Raw genomic sequence first — 16,944 nt, 5'->3', positions numbered from 1 at the left:
TGAATCTTGTTTACCAGTGAAGACTTCATAGATTCTTTAACAAGTATCTGTTTAAGCAATAAGCCCTGAGCAGAGGGGCATTACCACTGCAGGGAATGCACCGGGGCCCCCAAGGGCCTTAACCAAGGCTGCAGGGCATTAGTTGAATGATATTGCCCGCCGGCTAGGGACTTATTCCTATTTGTACCCCGGCTTATAAGACTGGGGTACTAAAAGCATTTTTTTCTGTTGCCAAACGCACGCAACAGAAAGTTTAATAAATAGCCGCCGGGGTAGGCGAAATAAAGTCAGTTTTCCCTTTCCATGGAAGCCATTGAAAACAATTGAAAAAAAGGTAAACAAACAAACTGGCCACCCTGGAAAGGGAGAAGGGACTACGTGTAGTGCCATCTTCCTTTCCATGGCGGCCTGTCGCATATCAGGAGCGAACGCGCTCGAGACAGAAGTGCTTCCAGTGCGTTTGCCCCCGAAAAGCAGGTAAGGTTAGGGGGATGGAGGGAAGGAAGGGAAATGTGGGGAAGAGGTTTAGAAGCACTTGCCTCATTCCCCGGCGAGGGGAGATGGCAGCCTCCAGCCCTGAGAAGGCTCAGGGCGTCGTGATTGCTGTCTGGTGTAGGTGCCTTTCCCCGGCTTACTACGTGTGAGAGAAAAAATAAAATAGTAGACACAATCCCTTGTCGGGGAAAGAGGCACTGAGACCCGACTGCAAGAGTTCAAAGGATGGTTTATTTCTCCAACTAGGAAATAACCCAAAAAACTCTAAAAATCTCATTATCAGACTCATATTTATATTAGTTAAAGTAACTCTAACAAAAAATGCTAAACTGACCCGTTTGGCCAGGCGGTGTGGTGCTGTAGATGTGGGTGGCATCTCTTCCTCCTGGTTGGCTGAGTATCTGACGGACGTCAAACATCTTGTGCTCCATGCAGGTCAGGGTCCGGTCACTGTTGTCACTACCTAAGCTAATATGTTACACACTAAATAACAAATTATTTAAAACATTTTATGCTACTTGTCACATTTCTACATAAGTCACACACAATGATTATTGTCAGTACAATTGGGTCATTCGTGGCTTTATTTGGATGCCTTGACCTTTATTGTGCATGTAGAAGAATCAGGTTGTGTTTTGCATCTTTTCCTAGGTTTCAAACTCATTAGTACAAATAAAAACATATATAGTAGTAAAAGGTTAGTAAGGAGTGTATTGGGTGGATTTCGCAGCACAGGCGAGGGTCTGGTACTTGAAAGAAATACCTTACAGGGGGTGCAGGGTCAGGATGGCAATACATTGTTCTAATGGGGGTGGGTGGCTTGCACGTTTATGAGGATGAATCGAGCAAAAAGTGCTTAGCTCATCCTGGTTCACATGCCGGTTCTCAGGCGAACAGTGATCTCAGAGGAAGAAAAGTGTAGCATATTGATTGTTGCAACTTTCTCCAGCTTTAGCGTGAGAATGGAAGCGCAGAGCTTTCCTTTGCAGGGGGAGTGCAAGGGTGGGGGCCAGTCAGCTGCCTGCACACCTTGTGTATGTGTGTCTGTCCTTGGCTGCCGCGGTGGAAGGGGAGCTGAGCATTGCTGTACTATCGCAGTGAGGCCTGTTTACCCAAGATGGAGTCGAAAGGGGGCACAAAAGATGGATGCCCCGTGTCCTGCTCAGTAGTCCCATCTATGTAGCAGTCAACCATGGTTAACTTCACATAAGGGCAAGGGGCAATCCCACTACCGGAGGCACGTGGTCCAAGCCTTGTACTGAGGAGCGTACGACACGAGGGGGCCTAAAGACCCCTCGCTCCCATACATTCCCCCCTTTTGTTACATCTAAAGTAACAAACTACTTTATCTCGTTCTTTCCGTTCTCCCTTCGGTAGCGCTCAGCTTCAGCCACAGCCTCTTCCCAAGCAGGTGTACCCTTTATTGGCATCCATGCTTTGCACACACTTCTTAAACTGTTACCTCTTCTTGCGTATTCTTCTGGGGTGACCATTAAGTATATCCCAACATCCCCATCTAAATCTATCCATACCTCGTTATACCACAGCAAGTTCTTTGGTTCTCTAATGGTAGTGTGATGTAGATTATCGACCACGTCCCCATACTGTCTATAGATGGCAGCCATCCTATACTGTGGTGTGGTGTATTCTCCGGTTTGTACTTGGGCATCTATCATGGTAGCCACCGTTGTCTGTCGGCCCACTGTTACCATCATCATTGCTGAATTAGGCATATTATGTTCACAGCATCTTAATCCCAGTTGGCACACACAGAATATTAGGAGAAGAAAGATGGGAATGAGTATCTTTGCTGCGATGTTCACCCATGATGGTATCCAGCTGAACAGATCATCGAACCACTTGTTGTTGTCTACTCCACCTTCTGCTTTCATTCTTTCTCCTAAATTATGCACCGGTGTTATCACATGTGACAGTGTCCCGTTATCAGCATCGGAAGTTGGTACGAACGTGCAACACGCCCCCCCAATTTTTTTGCAAACACCACCGTCCATCGCCGTGATAAGATCTAAGACATATCTGTTTTGCATCGTCATCAGGCGCAATGCACAGAGCTCTATTTTTATGATGTTGAATCCTTCTTCAGTGTCGTTTGCCAGCTGGATGAGCTCCCAGTGTGTTATCTGCAGCCATTTCGCGTTTGCCCTTGCTTGAACGTCTGGTGCTAGAAATGATGCGAAGAATGTTTCTGCAGATGAGAAAAGCTTATACTGTTGTGGGATTTCAGCAAGGAGTTCTGACGATTTGGACGAAATATAATTGGATCTTTTGCTGCGTGACAACTTAGTTTTCAAGGTTTCTTCTGACAATAGTTCATATGCTGGGGGCTCTGTGATTGTCTCATCGGGTGCTGTCGATAGTTCAGCCGATTGCCCTGCTGCCGATGTGTCAGCTGATTGGCCTGCTGTCGATGTGTCAGCCGAAGGCCTTGCTGTAAACTGGACGTGGCCCTCTGGTATCACCATTAGTGCTGAGTGAAGTGTGGCTAGGGCGCAAGTGCCCCTCCAAGATGCTGGGAGATGCAGCCAAGCTTGTTTGCCACAGATCCAGTATATGTCCATTAATGCAGCAGTGCCTTTTTTCATGACTGGCATTATTAAAGTCTTATTGCACTGTCGCACGGTTCCCATGTTCACCTTCCCTTCTCCATGGAAGCAAAGTTTGTGCGGTATTTCCTTTTGAATCTTAATGGGTCTCTCCAGGGGTGTGACCCATGCCCTCTATTTCATCTAAACCCAGGTTATGATAAATATTGTATCTGTTTTTCCCACCCCCCTTTTTCTCCTCCTTCTGTTTTTTAATTGGGTACCAACTCGTGGATATTGCAGCGGGAATATTCTAGACCATGCTTCATCTATGTTGTTCATGGTGACGTGTGTATTCAGTAGTGGTTTCTGGTGCAGTGTGTGTACGCATGCTTATGTTTCTGGAATTAGTTAACCGATAGTAATCATCATTTACATTCCATCCAAGCTCTATTTCCTTGGCTCCAGTATTATTCAATAATGGAATAGCAGTTTTGTTTACGTGCAATTGTACAAGGGGCAACGTTATATTTTTACTATTCAATTCAATGTTATAAGTGTCCTTCAAAATAGCTGTTGCTTCAGTCCATATTAGTTTAGACCCTGGTTTTGTCATATCAGTTCCGCTCCCCCCTTTGTTCATTTCATTTGCCACATATAAAACAACATTATACCAAATAAGATAAAACATCATTATTGCAAATAGTATGGCAGCATATTTTATAACACATTGCAAATTATGTAATCTACTGGCCCTATTGGCATCCCTATTTCTGTCATTTCAGCCTGCTCAGCCATTTCGTCGCATTGGCTCATGTTTAACCTATGTGGGCGAGACAAATTCGTTAAGTCATATGAAAAGAAACATAATTGCAATTGTTCATTCTTTTTCATTTCTTTACTCAGTTAGGCATTTAACAATTCCTTTCCATTTCATCATGGAATAAATGAGGAAAAAATAAGAAAAACAACACGATTTATATGAGAAAAAAAGAAAAAGAGAGAGAGAGACAAAATATGTAAAACCTTTGTTTTTTTTTCCCCTATACTTTCCCTGTCTAAGTTGCAATTTTCATCATGTCAACCTGTGCCAGTGATGGCATCCACACAGTCGGTTTCATTTTGGGGAGGTGTAATACTGTGCCCTTCTCACATCTGAGAGGTGCACCCAGTACTTTAACCCCATAACTCTAACTGCAGTTGGGGTGCTATACACCACTGTGTATGGACCATGAAATCTGGGTGAATTCCACCTTCTCACAAAATTTCTAACAAGAATCTGCTCCCCTGGCGTTAAAGGCCCCTCCGGGCTGTCTGCTGTCGGCATGGAGGTGTCTGTTGCTACATCTTCAGTAAATGGTGAAACAATTTGTTTTGCTATGCTGCGTACTGCGCGCGTTAGCTGTGTTTGGTATTCCTTAAACTATTCTCCCAGCACTGTGGCAGCCCTGTGCGCATCAGACGCCCTCCCAACACGGGAGAGCGGTGTGTGCATTCTCCTTCCCGTCACGATTTCGTGCGGGCTTAAATGATGATCCTTGCATGGTTGGTTTCTGAGTTGGAACAGTGCTAGGGGCAGACAATATACCCAATTTTTTTTCAACGTGCTGCATAATTTTGATAAATTGCTTTTGAGCAGCCTCTCCACAACTCTATTGGCCATTGGATGATAAATCGAACATAGTTTGTGTTTCACCCCCAGAAGGGAGGTTACATCCTTGAAGAGGTCATTCACAAAGTGTGTGCCGTTGTCCGAACGGATCACGTCACATATTCCCCACCGCGAGAATACTTCTCGCACAAGGAATTTGGCAGCACATTTTGCATCAGGATGGGGACAGGGGCCCGCTTCTACCCACCGTGAAAAAGGGCATACCACCACAATCAAGTAACTTGCTCCATTACATCTTTCTCCCATATCGGCGTAATCGATATGTAGTTCTCTAAATGGACCTGCAGGGCGTGGCAATCACTACCTTGCCTGTCGTTTCCTGTCTCCAAATGAGATCTGTGGCTGATTGCTTACACCCTCGTTTGCCCCACAACTCCTGCTCTTCCGGTGGGGCCCTTCTCTGGAGTTCTATCAACTGTGCTATGGGCGTGTTATTGTATGCTTCTGCTGATTGTTCTGCTGTGGTTGTTTTCACAATATACTCTGATGTTGGTGCCTTATTGAAGGACGAGGCCTCCTTCGCTGCTGCGTCGGCTGCCGCGTTCCCCAATGAGACAGCGTCTGTGTTATTGGTATGGGCTTGGCATTTAACCACCGCTACTACCGATGGTTCTGCTAAAGCTTCTATTAGTTCATTAAGCAGCGTGGCATGTTGTACAGGGGACCCATCTGCTCTTCTGAACCCTCTCCTTCGCCAACGTGATAGTCCTGACATGTGGTGGTGACATAAGCTGAGTCTGAATATATTGTCACGGCAAAATCTTTGGCTGTGTGTAACGCACTGATTAGTGCAGTCAGTTTGGCTGCTTGTGCAGAGTAGTGTGAGGGTAGGCGTTTTTGAACAATCACTTCGAATGTGTCTTCTTCCATGCACACTACCGCCATCCCCACATGTTACTCTCATGTCTCTCAGTTTATGGATGCTGACCCCTCTATGAAATAAATTTCTCCTTCTGTAAGGGCGTTTTCGCTTGCTTTGGGAATGTCATCGCCCTCTCCCTCGCATGTGCTACAATCGTGTTCCTGTAAATCCTCAGTTGTGCATGGCTCTGTAATGAAGGTGGCTGGGTTCACTGTCTTGCATCTGACCACATGTACATTTGGACTTGATATTATTATTTCATAAGCAGAGGCTCTCTGTGTTGTGAGGGTAGATTTTGATCTTTCCAAGATAGCAAATAACAAGTGTTCCGCATATAGCGTCACTGAACATCCTATTACGATCGTGGCACTTTTCTCAATGGCGAAGGCCGCTGCAGCGAGGGCCTGTTCGCAAGCGAAATGTTCCTGCATTTCTGGGTCTAATATTCCACTGTAGTACGCTAATGGTTTGTGGCCTAGCGATGTCTTTTGTGTCAATACTGCTGTCATCAATGTTCCATTGCTGTGTGAAAACAGGAAAAATTCCCTTTCATAATCTGGATTTGCAAGGACTGGGGCGTCTGAAATAAGGTCTTTTAATCGAGAGAATTGAGCAATTGTCTTCTGTGTCCATTTTATTGGGGCTCTGTTCTTTTGTGCTTCTTTCAGTGCTTGTAGCATTGGGCGTGTGTATGCTGCGTAATCGAGGATCCATGCTCGGCAATAGTTACATATGCCGAGAAATGTCTGCGGTTTATAGTCATAATGTCGAAAACATAATACCGAAATACAAAAATGTTGAAAAAAAAATGTCGAAAACAAATATGTCGAAAATATATACATATAATAGGAAAAGTCAAATAGTCGAAACAAAAATGTCGAAAAAAAGTCGAACAATAGTACTAACATACCGATGTGAAGTATTGGTAATCGTCCGTTTTTATGGGGGGGGGGGGTTACCCCCCCCCCCCAAGCCTCCCTTACCTCTACGCCGAAACTCTCCCACCCCCCTCTCGACCACCAACACATAACCATTTGCCAACCTGTAAATAAAATACATTATGACTAACGAAAACCCCATAGAATCAACAGTAGTAAGGGTTAAGCCAATAGGTGACACCCATGAGTAAAGAACCTTGCCTAAACACAAAAGGAACAGATGACGGTTGTGGACAACTGTCATTACCTGACAGGACCAGAGTCAGAGTGAACTACAGTTGATTCGATTCGGCTACGTCAGGCAAACAATCAGGTAATATAACATAAAAAATATGTAACTAGATATTTAAATCGAAAAATATATTATTATTAGTGTATGGCAAACATAGTAAAACATTTTTTTCCGTTATTTTAGATTGAAAATGACAGAAAGGGTTGAATACATAACCTCGCAAAAAGGCGAAAAACAGCTGGTTTTGAACAGATACATTTATAATAAGGAATTGGAAAAAAATGAACGCTCGTACTGGAAATGCATTGAATATGGACGATCAAAATGTGCCGCACGAGTTATAGTTGAATGTTCCAATACAAAAATAAAGGGAGAACACAACCATCTACCGGACAAGACAAATATAGTAATAAAACAAACTCTACAAGAGCTAAAAAGGAAAGGCAATAGAAAACCCCGGTCAGGCAAGCGGTTTGGTAATATCAACGGTATGTGACACGCTACCTTCACACATATCTGCGCAGATGCCTAGTGAAAAACATATGCAACGAACAGTAAACTGCAAGAAACAGCAAAAGGAAAATCTGCCACCAGCACCTACAACATACAATGACATCACCATACCAGAAGTGTTTAGAGTGACAGCTAATGGAGAAAATTTCCACCATTCTACCGTTGAAGTAAGAGACGAAAAAATGTTGATATTTTCATCTGCGACCAATTTCAAGCATCTAAGTGAAAGTGCCCAGTGGCAAGGTGACACAACTTTCAAAGCATGCCCGCACCCCTTCCAACAATTTTATTCAATACATGGAACAATAAATAAAAAACAAATTCCACTTGTTTATGTTTTAATGCCCAAAAAAAATGAACATACAGAATCATGTTGAACAAAATCAAGGACACTGTACCAGATTCGAAACCCAAAAACATAATCATGGATTTTGAATTAGCACAGATTAAGGCATTTTCTTCAATATACCTTGATTCTAGCATACAAGACTGCTTTTTTCATTTTACTCAGTCGATATGGAAAAAACTGCAAAAACTTGGACTAAGTAGTAAATACACAGACGACAGCACTTTCCAACATAACATAAAAAAACTATTCGGATTAGCATTTGTGAAAGAAAATCAGGTTATAAATTTCTATGAACATTTAATTGGCACTTACTATTTTAAAAATCATGAGGAAGAAAATTCGGACATGTTAGATTACATGGAAAATACATGGATTGGACAATTAACTAGGAATGGCACCAGAAGAAGGCCAAAATACAATATAAACTTATGGAATTGCTACAAAGCAACCTTGGAAGGGCGACCTAGAACAAACAATTCACTAGAGGGATGGCACAGCCGTATTAATAAAACTTTCAACACAAGTAATCCCAATTTGTGGCATTTTTTGAAAGAATTAAACAATGAACAATCACATCAGGAATTTCGAGTCTCACAAGCAATTTCACTCTCAAACACAGAGTTAAAGAAGAAAAAATACAGGGACTATGAACAATGCCTTGAGCAAATAGTACGTAATTTTAATGAAAATGACAGACAACTACCTAGATTCAATAGAGTATAATTTAAAATGTTAAAAATACTCACGTTTTTGAGGAATCACCAGTCCACCATGACAAATCCATGCAGTAACCGTAAAAAGCACCAAGCAGCAAAATCCAAGGAACCCAAAATCCAAAAAGCAATCCAGGGAAAAATACCATCCAAATAAAAAACCACATGTGCGATCCATAACAGTGAAATCCGGAAAGGAAAAAAGTTGAAAAAAGAAAGCCCATGAAAAAAAAATCCACGATCCAACCCGAAAAAAAATCCATAGCTCGGAAAAACCAATACATCCATCGAATCCAGTAAAAAAAAATGCATTGCATCCATGGAAAAGGGTGAAAATCCTTGAAAATTCAAAAAGAAATCCACACGAAAGCACGGAGACCAGAACGCGATGGAAACGCTGCAAGAATGAACTTTAAAAATGGTACCTACGCATACGTAGAGTAACGCAACCTTACGTAGAATTGAATTACCATATATAAACAAAATTAATAATCTAATTTCTTAAACAATAGCGCCATCTATTGGAGAAAAAGTATACTAAATGTTCAACGTTAACAGTTTGCAATTTGTTAATTATTTATTTAAAATTCTAATTTAAAATAAATATATATTTATTTAACATACATATATATATATATATATATATATATATATACATATATATATATTAAAGCTAGGTATTACATGGTATATACTATTTACTATTAATGTTCAAAAATGCTTACTAAAACATATATAAACACTTACCTTGTATTAACATTAATTCAAAAAAAATTCGACTTTTTTCTAATTCGACATTATTATTTTCGAATAAATATTTTTGACATTTTGACTTTCGAAAATATTGCATTCGAAAATATGACAGGACACCAATTTCTGCATGTCCTTCACTGTTTTTGGTATGATAATGTGCCGAATGGCTGCTGCTCTGTCTGGTAGTATTCTTTTTCCATCTTTAGATATTTGCTGGCCAAGATGCACAACGTCAGCAAGGCAGTATTGTAACTTTCCTTTGTCTACCTTGTATCCCTTGGCAGCCAATACGTTAAGCAGTGTTATCGAGTCTTCTCTACACTCTTCTTCTGTTTTGCTACAGACGAGTAAATCGTCTACGTACTGTATAATGGTGCTCCCTACATCTATGTTGCCAATGTCTTCTCGTAGTACTCTGTTAAAAATGCTTGGGCTCTCGCAATACCCCTGTGGGAGTCTGCGATGTTCATATCTGCTGTTTCCTAATGTAAAAGCTGTAAGGTACTGCGACTCTGGTGCGAGTGGCACAGAGAAAAAGGCATTTTTCAGGTCAATGACAGTGAAGCAAGTTGCCTCTTTTGGTATACTGCACAATATTGATGACGGGTTAGGCACTAAAGGGAACTCTTTTTGGATGATGTCATTGAGTGGGCGGAGGTCCTGGACCATTCTCCACGCCCCTCCTTTTGCTTTCTTAATCGGAAAAATCACTGTCTTGCATAGGGAAGTTGATGGCACTAAAATACCTTGGCTTAGGAGTGCATTCACTGTTTCTCTAATACCTTCCTCTGCTTCTTTTGATATTCGGTATTGTTTCACTCTGGGTGGGAGGGCACCTGGTTTCAGTTTAATTTTTATGGGAGTTACCTCGTGCAACAATCCCACATCATGTGGTTCTGTAGTCCAAATTTCAGGTGCTACCCTGGCCATGTCTTCTTCAAATATTGTCAGTGGGGCCTTTATGTTAGCCATGAGTGGGTTGTGCATTTCTCTGTATTGAATCATAATGTCACATGGTATGCTTATTTCCATTATTATTTCTCCATCCCCTTCGTAATCAGTAAACAATTCTTCATCAGTTATATCTTTTAGCATTATGTGTGGCTCTATACATAGCACACTTCTCCACTCGCGTCCTTGCGTGTCCAGGCCTATGACCACAATGCGTTTGTTGGAAACTTGAACTGCCTCAATGTCTATAGACATAATTGTGCCTGGTACTACATCTGTTGGTGTGATTGGGCGGAATATAAAGTCGGATGGTATTCTCCACTCTTTTTGTGTTATTTCAGGCACTACTCGGGCTAATACCTGTATTCCATAGACAAACATGTCCATGTCAATGGGAATCCCTCTTACTGCAACTTCCTTTGTAATCGTGCTTATTATCAAGAGTGCCCGTACGGGGCATACCCCTGGTGTCGAGCACACTATTCCTCTTTCAGTAAAGGATATGGTCATGTTTAACTTACTGAGTAGGTCTCGTCCCATCAAATTGATTGGCGCGTCTTCGTAATACAATAAGGGTGCACGCACTGTTTTTCCCCCCACTGTTACATCAAGATCTTTTGTATAAGGAACTTTTAAAATAGCCCCGGAGAACCCCTGCGTCTCCAAATTTCTTCCCGAGAGCTGAAACCACCCTTCTGTGAGGCATGATTTTTCTGCTCCAGAGTCTACCATAAAGATAAACTGCTTGTTTCCTATCTCTGCCGCCACTAGTGGTTCCTCATTTGAACTTTGTGTGGTGGATAGGACTGGACACGCAAGTGCTCCCTGTGGGCTGTCCTAGTCTTGGTATCTTTGCTGACCTGGCATTGAAAAAACGTTATCACCCACAACCGTTACGCCGTGGAATGGTGCAGGCGCACCGTTTGCGGCCGCTGCAAAAGGGTTATTGTTTATGTTCCCAACTGGGTTTTGTCTCGCAATGGGCTGTAGTGAGTTTTGCTGTTGTGGCTGCTGCTGCTGTTGCGGGGCTGGCTGTCTCTGTTGCATTTGGGGGTCATAGCAGTATTGATCCTGTTGTCCCCCCTCCCCATTGGAGCTCCACAAGGGCTACCCGGGTGTGGGCAGCCCCACCCCTGTTCATTGTTCATGGGCTGTTGTTGTTGCTGTTGAAAATACCCTGATGGTCGCATTCTACAATCTTGTGAATAATGTCCCCATCTTCCACAATTCCAACACAACCCCTGCTGTCCTCCCCTTGGTCCTTGCCCACCATACCCTCTGTTTCCCATTCCTCCGTATCCTCCCCTTTGCCCGCGGTACCCACCTCTTCCTTGGGCTGGCCTGTTCTGCCACTGCGATCCTTGGCATGGCTGTTCCTCTCCGTTCCACTGTCCTTGGTCCTCTCCAACCCACTGCGCTGCTATCCCAAGGGGCCTTCCTTCCCCGTTTTCCTCTCCTTCGTTTCCTCTGTCTGCTGTTGCACTGGCAGTAATGGTGGCGACCTTTACTAATTTCGTCTGTACCAATTTTGCTTCGTCAGCCAGCATCTTTTGTGTGACCTCCTTTTCCTTCTCTTTGATCCTCCTCCAGTGGTGTACAATTATGCTCTGTATTTCAGGCCACCCTTTGGCTTCGATCCCAGCTATTTTGTCCAAGGCCTTCTGTACCTCTTTCGGCAACCCCTTTTTAATGATAAAATAGAATAAAGCTGTTGATTGATTCCATGCTGTACCAGTTTCGCTTCTCCATAAGTCTTGCACTCGCAAAATGAATTGCGCAGCGTCATCGTTCTCCTCCATCGTGCACTGCATTACTGCATTTAAATCTGGAACGTCTGGAAATGCACGCCGCAATGCATCCCACACTTGTGCTCGAACATTGTTAAATGGTGACCCATCGTGTCGGTCACAGCTCATCGTTACTCCCGGAAACCCTGCCCTTTCCCAGATTGTGTTTGCTTGGTCCCCGATTGCTGAAACTAATAGACTTTTTACATCATCTATAGCTAACGGCACACCTGCCTTGTTCTTCTCAAATACATGTATCCACTCACCTGCCCCTCCCGTCACCGGGGGGAGGAGTTTTAACAAGTTGGTTTTGTCCATTTGGGCCCACGGAATGTAGTTTGGCCTACCTGCTCCTTTATGTATCAGTGGCATTTGTAGTTTTTTTTTCTTTCCCGTTCTGCTTGTCTTCCCTTTTTTCGTTTTACTTACCAATATGTTTCCTATCCTCCCTGTTCGTTGTCTTAATCTACCTTGCCATAATGGTGGCGATAGTGTGTCTGGGTAACAGCGGTTTGGCAGTGGGGAACCTTCGTATTCATCTAAATCGTCCCATATTTCTTCTATTTCTGACTCTAGCTCATTATTATCCTCCCAGTTTTCCTTGGGTTCACTTCCTTGTCTTTCACCCTGGTCTCCACTTTGATGACTCTCTGGTGTATCTGCGTGTATAATTCTCACTGGCTTGTTATTCAATTGGAACAGGAACTGTCCTGACTGCCACTCTTGTTCTTTCCTCTGCTGCGATGACGTCCCTTGCGATACTATGGACTGCCCTGATAACGAGGCTGCTGGGGTTGCATTGTTTGCTGCCCCGATCGGAGTTGTGAGATCTGCCAGTGACAGCGGGGGTACCTCCCCTCCCCCTGGCAGCATTTGCCCTTTATCACATAAAGCTCTTAACCGTGTTATTTCCATTTGTGCATGCGCTAGCTGACGGTTCAAATCACCTTTTAAACGTGCTATGTCCACAGGAGGCGCGCTCGTGGGGCCGTACAAGTCTTTTTTGTCATATGGTGGAGGTTCGGGGGCTGTTGCCCCGCCCTGGCCAGTGGCGGTGGGTGGTATATACAGGGGTTCACTAAACCCTACCGCTGGCCTAGTCATTAAGGGATAGATTTGTGTTACTTCGTTTTCGGTTGTAGTTGTTGAGCATTCCCCTTTTGGTGTCCCGCCTACTTCTTCAGGGTTTTTCTGCTTTTCTGTCATTCGGCTTGTACCTACCTCTGCCGTGGGGGCAACTTCCTCAAACATTCGCCATAGATCTAACACTTCTCTCTGGTTCTGTAACTGTTTCCCTTTGTATCGCGCTAGCAAATGTGTTGATACTAGGCCCAACACTCTTTTGTCAAATGATCCTCCTTCTGGCCAAATTGGTGTGACCCCGTCTCCCTTTATCTCAGTGATCCACTGATCATGATACTTCTGTATCCTGTCGCTATAAAGTGGAAGGTGCTGGCAAATATGTGCCAGTGGTGTTACTCCCCCCATGGCAATGTTTCTTTTCCTTTCTTGTGTATTCTAGTACCTTTGAATCTCTTCCCACCTCTCACTTGGTATGTCAGTTACAATATGTGGAAATAATACGTTCTTTATCAATGCTCACAATTACCATATGTCACATTAGCTTTCTAAGAGGTGGTACCTGGTCACCTCTCACAGTTTATTTCTTCTGCTTTACCTTATACAAATTACTTGTATTAAAATACTTTAGCGTGTTCAACAAGACATATACATAAAAGCTGACCAACAAACATATAATCATGCAACATACACATGCACTGCCTGCGCGTGTTTGTTCTTTCCCTATTCCCGTTACTGTCCCTGTTTTTTCTTCTTCCCTATACTTCCTACTATTTCGCATTCACTCCCCACCTCTTTCACCTTTATTATGTCTCAAGATTTCTTAATTCCACGGAAAAAGAATATTCTAAAAACTTCTCCGAGCCTACACGAGACCCCTACTATTTTTCTCTTTATCTCTATTCTGCACTTGGTCGGGACAAATGCTGCGCGGCGCCGCCTTCTACCCCCTACGGGCTAGGATACCACTTCTCTTCTTCTTCTCACTTCTTACAACACCTAATGGCCATATAAAGGATATATCAGAAAAGCCTCACCGTCACTCACGCAGACCCTATTCTTGGCTACCTTCCCTTTGTTGCTAATTCCCTTCTTCCCGTATTTCCCCTTACCTTCCTTTGGGGTCTTTGCAACCGGGACTCCACGTGTTCAGTCAGGTACTCCGAGGGTCGCTGCTCACGGCCGGAACTCGCTCAGGTCCGTCCCCCAACCAAGCCTTGGCGAGCAGCTTTTTCGATCGGGTATTCGTCAACCGGGAACCCTTGACCCTTTCTTCTTGGTGTGCACAGTCTGGTCAACCGCAGAGGCGATGGTTCTGCTGGGGGGCGCCCTGGATCTCGCTGCCGTGCGGCGCAGGTCTCAAGGCACCTCTCTAAATCACGTTGCGGGGGTCACCAAAAATGTAGGTGCCTTTCCCCGGCTTACTACATGTGAGAGAAAAAATAAAATAGTAGACACAACCCCTTGTCGGGGAAAGAGGCACTGAGACCCGGCTGCAAGAGTTCAAAGGATGGTTTATTTCTCCAGCTAGGAAATAACCCAAAAAACTCTAAAAATCTCATTATCAGACTCATATTTATATTAGTTAAAGTAACTCTAACAAAAAATGCTAAATGGACCCAATTGGCCAGGCGGTGTGGTGCTGTAGATGTGGGTGGCATCTCTTCCTCCTGGTTGGCTGAGTAGCTGACGGACGTCAAACATCTTGTGCTCCATGTAGGTCAGGGTCCGGTCACTGTGGTCACTACCTAAGCTAATATGTTATACACTAAATAACACATTATTTAAAACATTTTATGCTACTTGTCACATTTCTACATAAGTCACACACAATGATTATTGTCAGTACCATTGGGCATTCGTGGCTTTATTTGGAGGCCTTGACCTTTTTTTTGTGCATGTAGAAGAATCAGGCTGTGTTTTGCATCTTTTCCTAGGTTTCAAACTCATTAGTACAAATAAAAACATATATAGTAGTAAAAATGCTTAAGGTTAGTAAGGAGTGTATTGGGTGGATTTCGCAGCACAGGGTCTGGTACTTGAAAGAAATACCTTACAGGGGGTGCAGGGTCAGGATGGCAATAAATTGTTCTAATGGGGGTGGGTGGCTTGCACGTTTATGAGGATGAATCGAGCAGAAAGTGCTTAGCTCATCCTGGTTCACATGCCGGTTCTCAGGCGAACAGTGATCTCAGAGGAAGAAAACTGTTACATATTGATTGTTGCAACTTTCTCCAGCTTCAGCGTGAGAATGGAAGCGCAGAGCTTTCCCTGCAGGGGGAGTGCAAGGGTGGGGGCCAGCCAGCTGCCTGCGCGCCTTGTGTGTGTGTGTGTGTGTGTGTGTCTGTCTGTCCTTGGCTGCCGCGGTAGAAGGGGATCTGAGCATTGCTGTACTATCGCAGTGAGGCCTGTTTACCCAAGATAGAGTTGAAAGGGGGCACAAAAGATGGATGCCCCGTGTCCTGCTCAGTAGTCCCATCTATATAGCAGTCAACCATGGCTAACTTCACATAAGGGCAAGGGGCAATCCCACTACCGGAGGCACGTGGTCCAAGCCTTGTACTGAGGAGGGTACGACGCAAGGGGGCCTAAGGACCCCTCACTCCCATACACTGGTAACACCCACATTCTGAGCCTCCCCATTGGCTAGGAGGCTGCCACACCCCTCTTGCCAGGTACTAAATTAAAAACAAAAGGATGGTAATCAGTTGGGGAGAGTAAACATTTGAATGCATAAACATTAATTTTTTCCGTCCATGAAGCTTTATGTAAATGTGGTCCATCTTTGAAACACTAGTTGGGTCCAAGTGTAATGCTTTCTGCAACCTGTACCTTTTTTTTGGTTTGTCACATAAAAAATGTGCTAATGTGTCTCTTTTCCGTTCGAACAGGACTGTGATTGTTGCAGCGAGTTTGCCGGTCTATTCATCGTGATGGGTCAGATCACTTTCAGCGGTGCTTAATTCTATTCAAGAGTACCTCAAACCTCAATTCAGATAATGTGAATAGAAATGTTGTTTCCCTCTATGTGGAGCATATTAGCAAGTTTTTATAACCCTAGTGTGTGTTGTTTTTTTGTTTTTTTAAATAGTAGAAACTCTCAACAGATTTTATGAAAGCCAAATTGCATAAACATCTAAGATCATGTTCTATTTGCATGCGTTGCACCTCTTTAACTCTCTTGGAAGTCCACTATGACATTGAAGAAAGGGCATGGCTTTCACTTTGACACAAGGTTTGCCTGTAACAAGAAAGTCAAGTCACCTCTTTATTTCCTAGACAGATGCAGTACCCAAAGAAGTGTATACCATGAGATCATTTTTACTCCTCCCATTCCTGTGGTTGCCTAATTTGTTATTAATATCATGAACCAAAGCAACCCCAAGCAGCCCTCTGCAATGGATTTTCTGTCACCCAATAATATTTTAGCTAAGAATGTCATTACACCTTTGTAGCCTCATGGCACTTTTACATTTTATTTAAAGGTTCCTGTCAGACAAACGTGCTTGCATTTCTGTTCACTTTATAGACAGAAGGGAAACTCAATGTACTTGCATTGCAAGGAAACACAATGTAATCCTAATGCAGTGTTGTTTCATCTTATCATAATGACTGTACAGAGTGATAACCCACACTCTGCGCAGAGATGTCCCGCAGCCCAGTTAGATGGCTAAAACATGACATCACTTGACTCTAATACGGTGCAAGGTCTGTCATTTAAAAAAGTTTGATTCCTAGGACCGTTGATTCAGTCCTTCTGCTGTCTGAGCTTGATAGATTTGGTGATAACAGTTAGAAACAGAAGGAATCCGAAATGTGGCATTGTATGAAAACCTGATGTTGTGCATGATCATGGCACATGCAGAAGATGACAGCAGGGCTAACTTTTCAGAGCCCCTTAGAGTATTAAAAGTTACTAAAGACAGCCACAAAGGTGTTACACCTTTTTCTACCTCTCTGGAGAATATTTATTGGTGTTGCAGGCACGGGCATGGGATAAGGCTATATGTTCTCACTTTGCATTCCTGACCTGCATGCAAAAACATTAGGTTTAAT

General features: G+C 43.4%; 1 protein-coding gene across 4 annotated transcripts in view; it reads left to right on the top strand.

Moving 5' to 3' along the window:
• The window catches only part of SPATA18 (spermatogenesis associated 18), a 305,326-nt gene extending 289,378 nt beyond the window's left edge, over positions 1 to 15,948 (top strand). For all 4 annotated transcript variants that reach the window (XM_069631673.1, XM_069631675.1, XM_069631671.1 and 1 more), the window contains one exon: positions 15,780 to 15,948. In XM_069631673.1, coding sequence (XP_069487774.1) covers positions 15,780 to 15,787 — 8 coding nt within the window. In that variant the 3' untranslated portion in view covers positions 15,788 to 15,948. The remainder of the gene's footprint in view (positions 1 to 15,779) is intronic.
• Positions 15,949 to 16,944: the final 996 nt, after the last annotated feature.

This window comes from Ambystoma mexicanum, chromosome 6q, assembly GCF_040938575.1.
Source record: "Ambystoma mexicanum isolate Mex_15411 chromosome 6q, UKY_AmexF1_1, whole genome shotgun sequence".
Taxonomy (NCBI): Eukaryota; Metazoa; Chordata; class Amphibia; order Caudata; family Ambystomatidae; genus Ambystoma; species Ambystoma mexicanum.
This window is presented reverse-complemented; position numbering and strand designations above follow the sequence as displayed.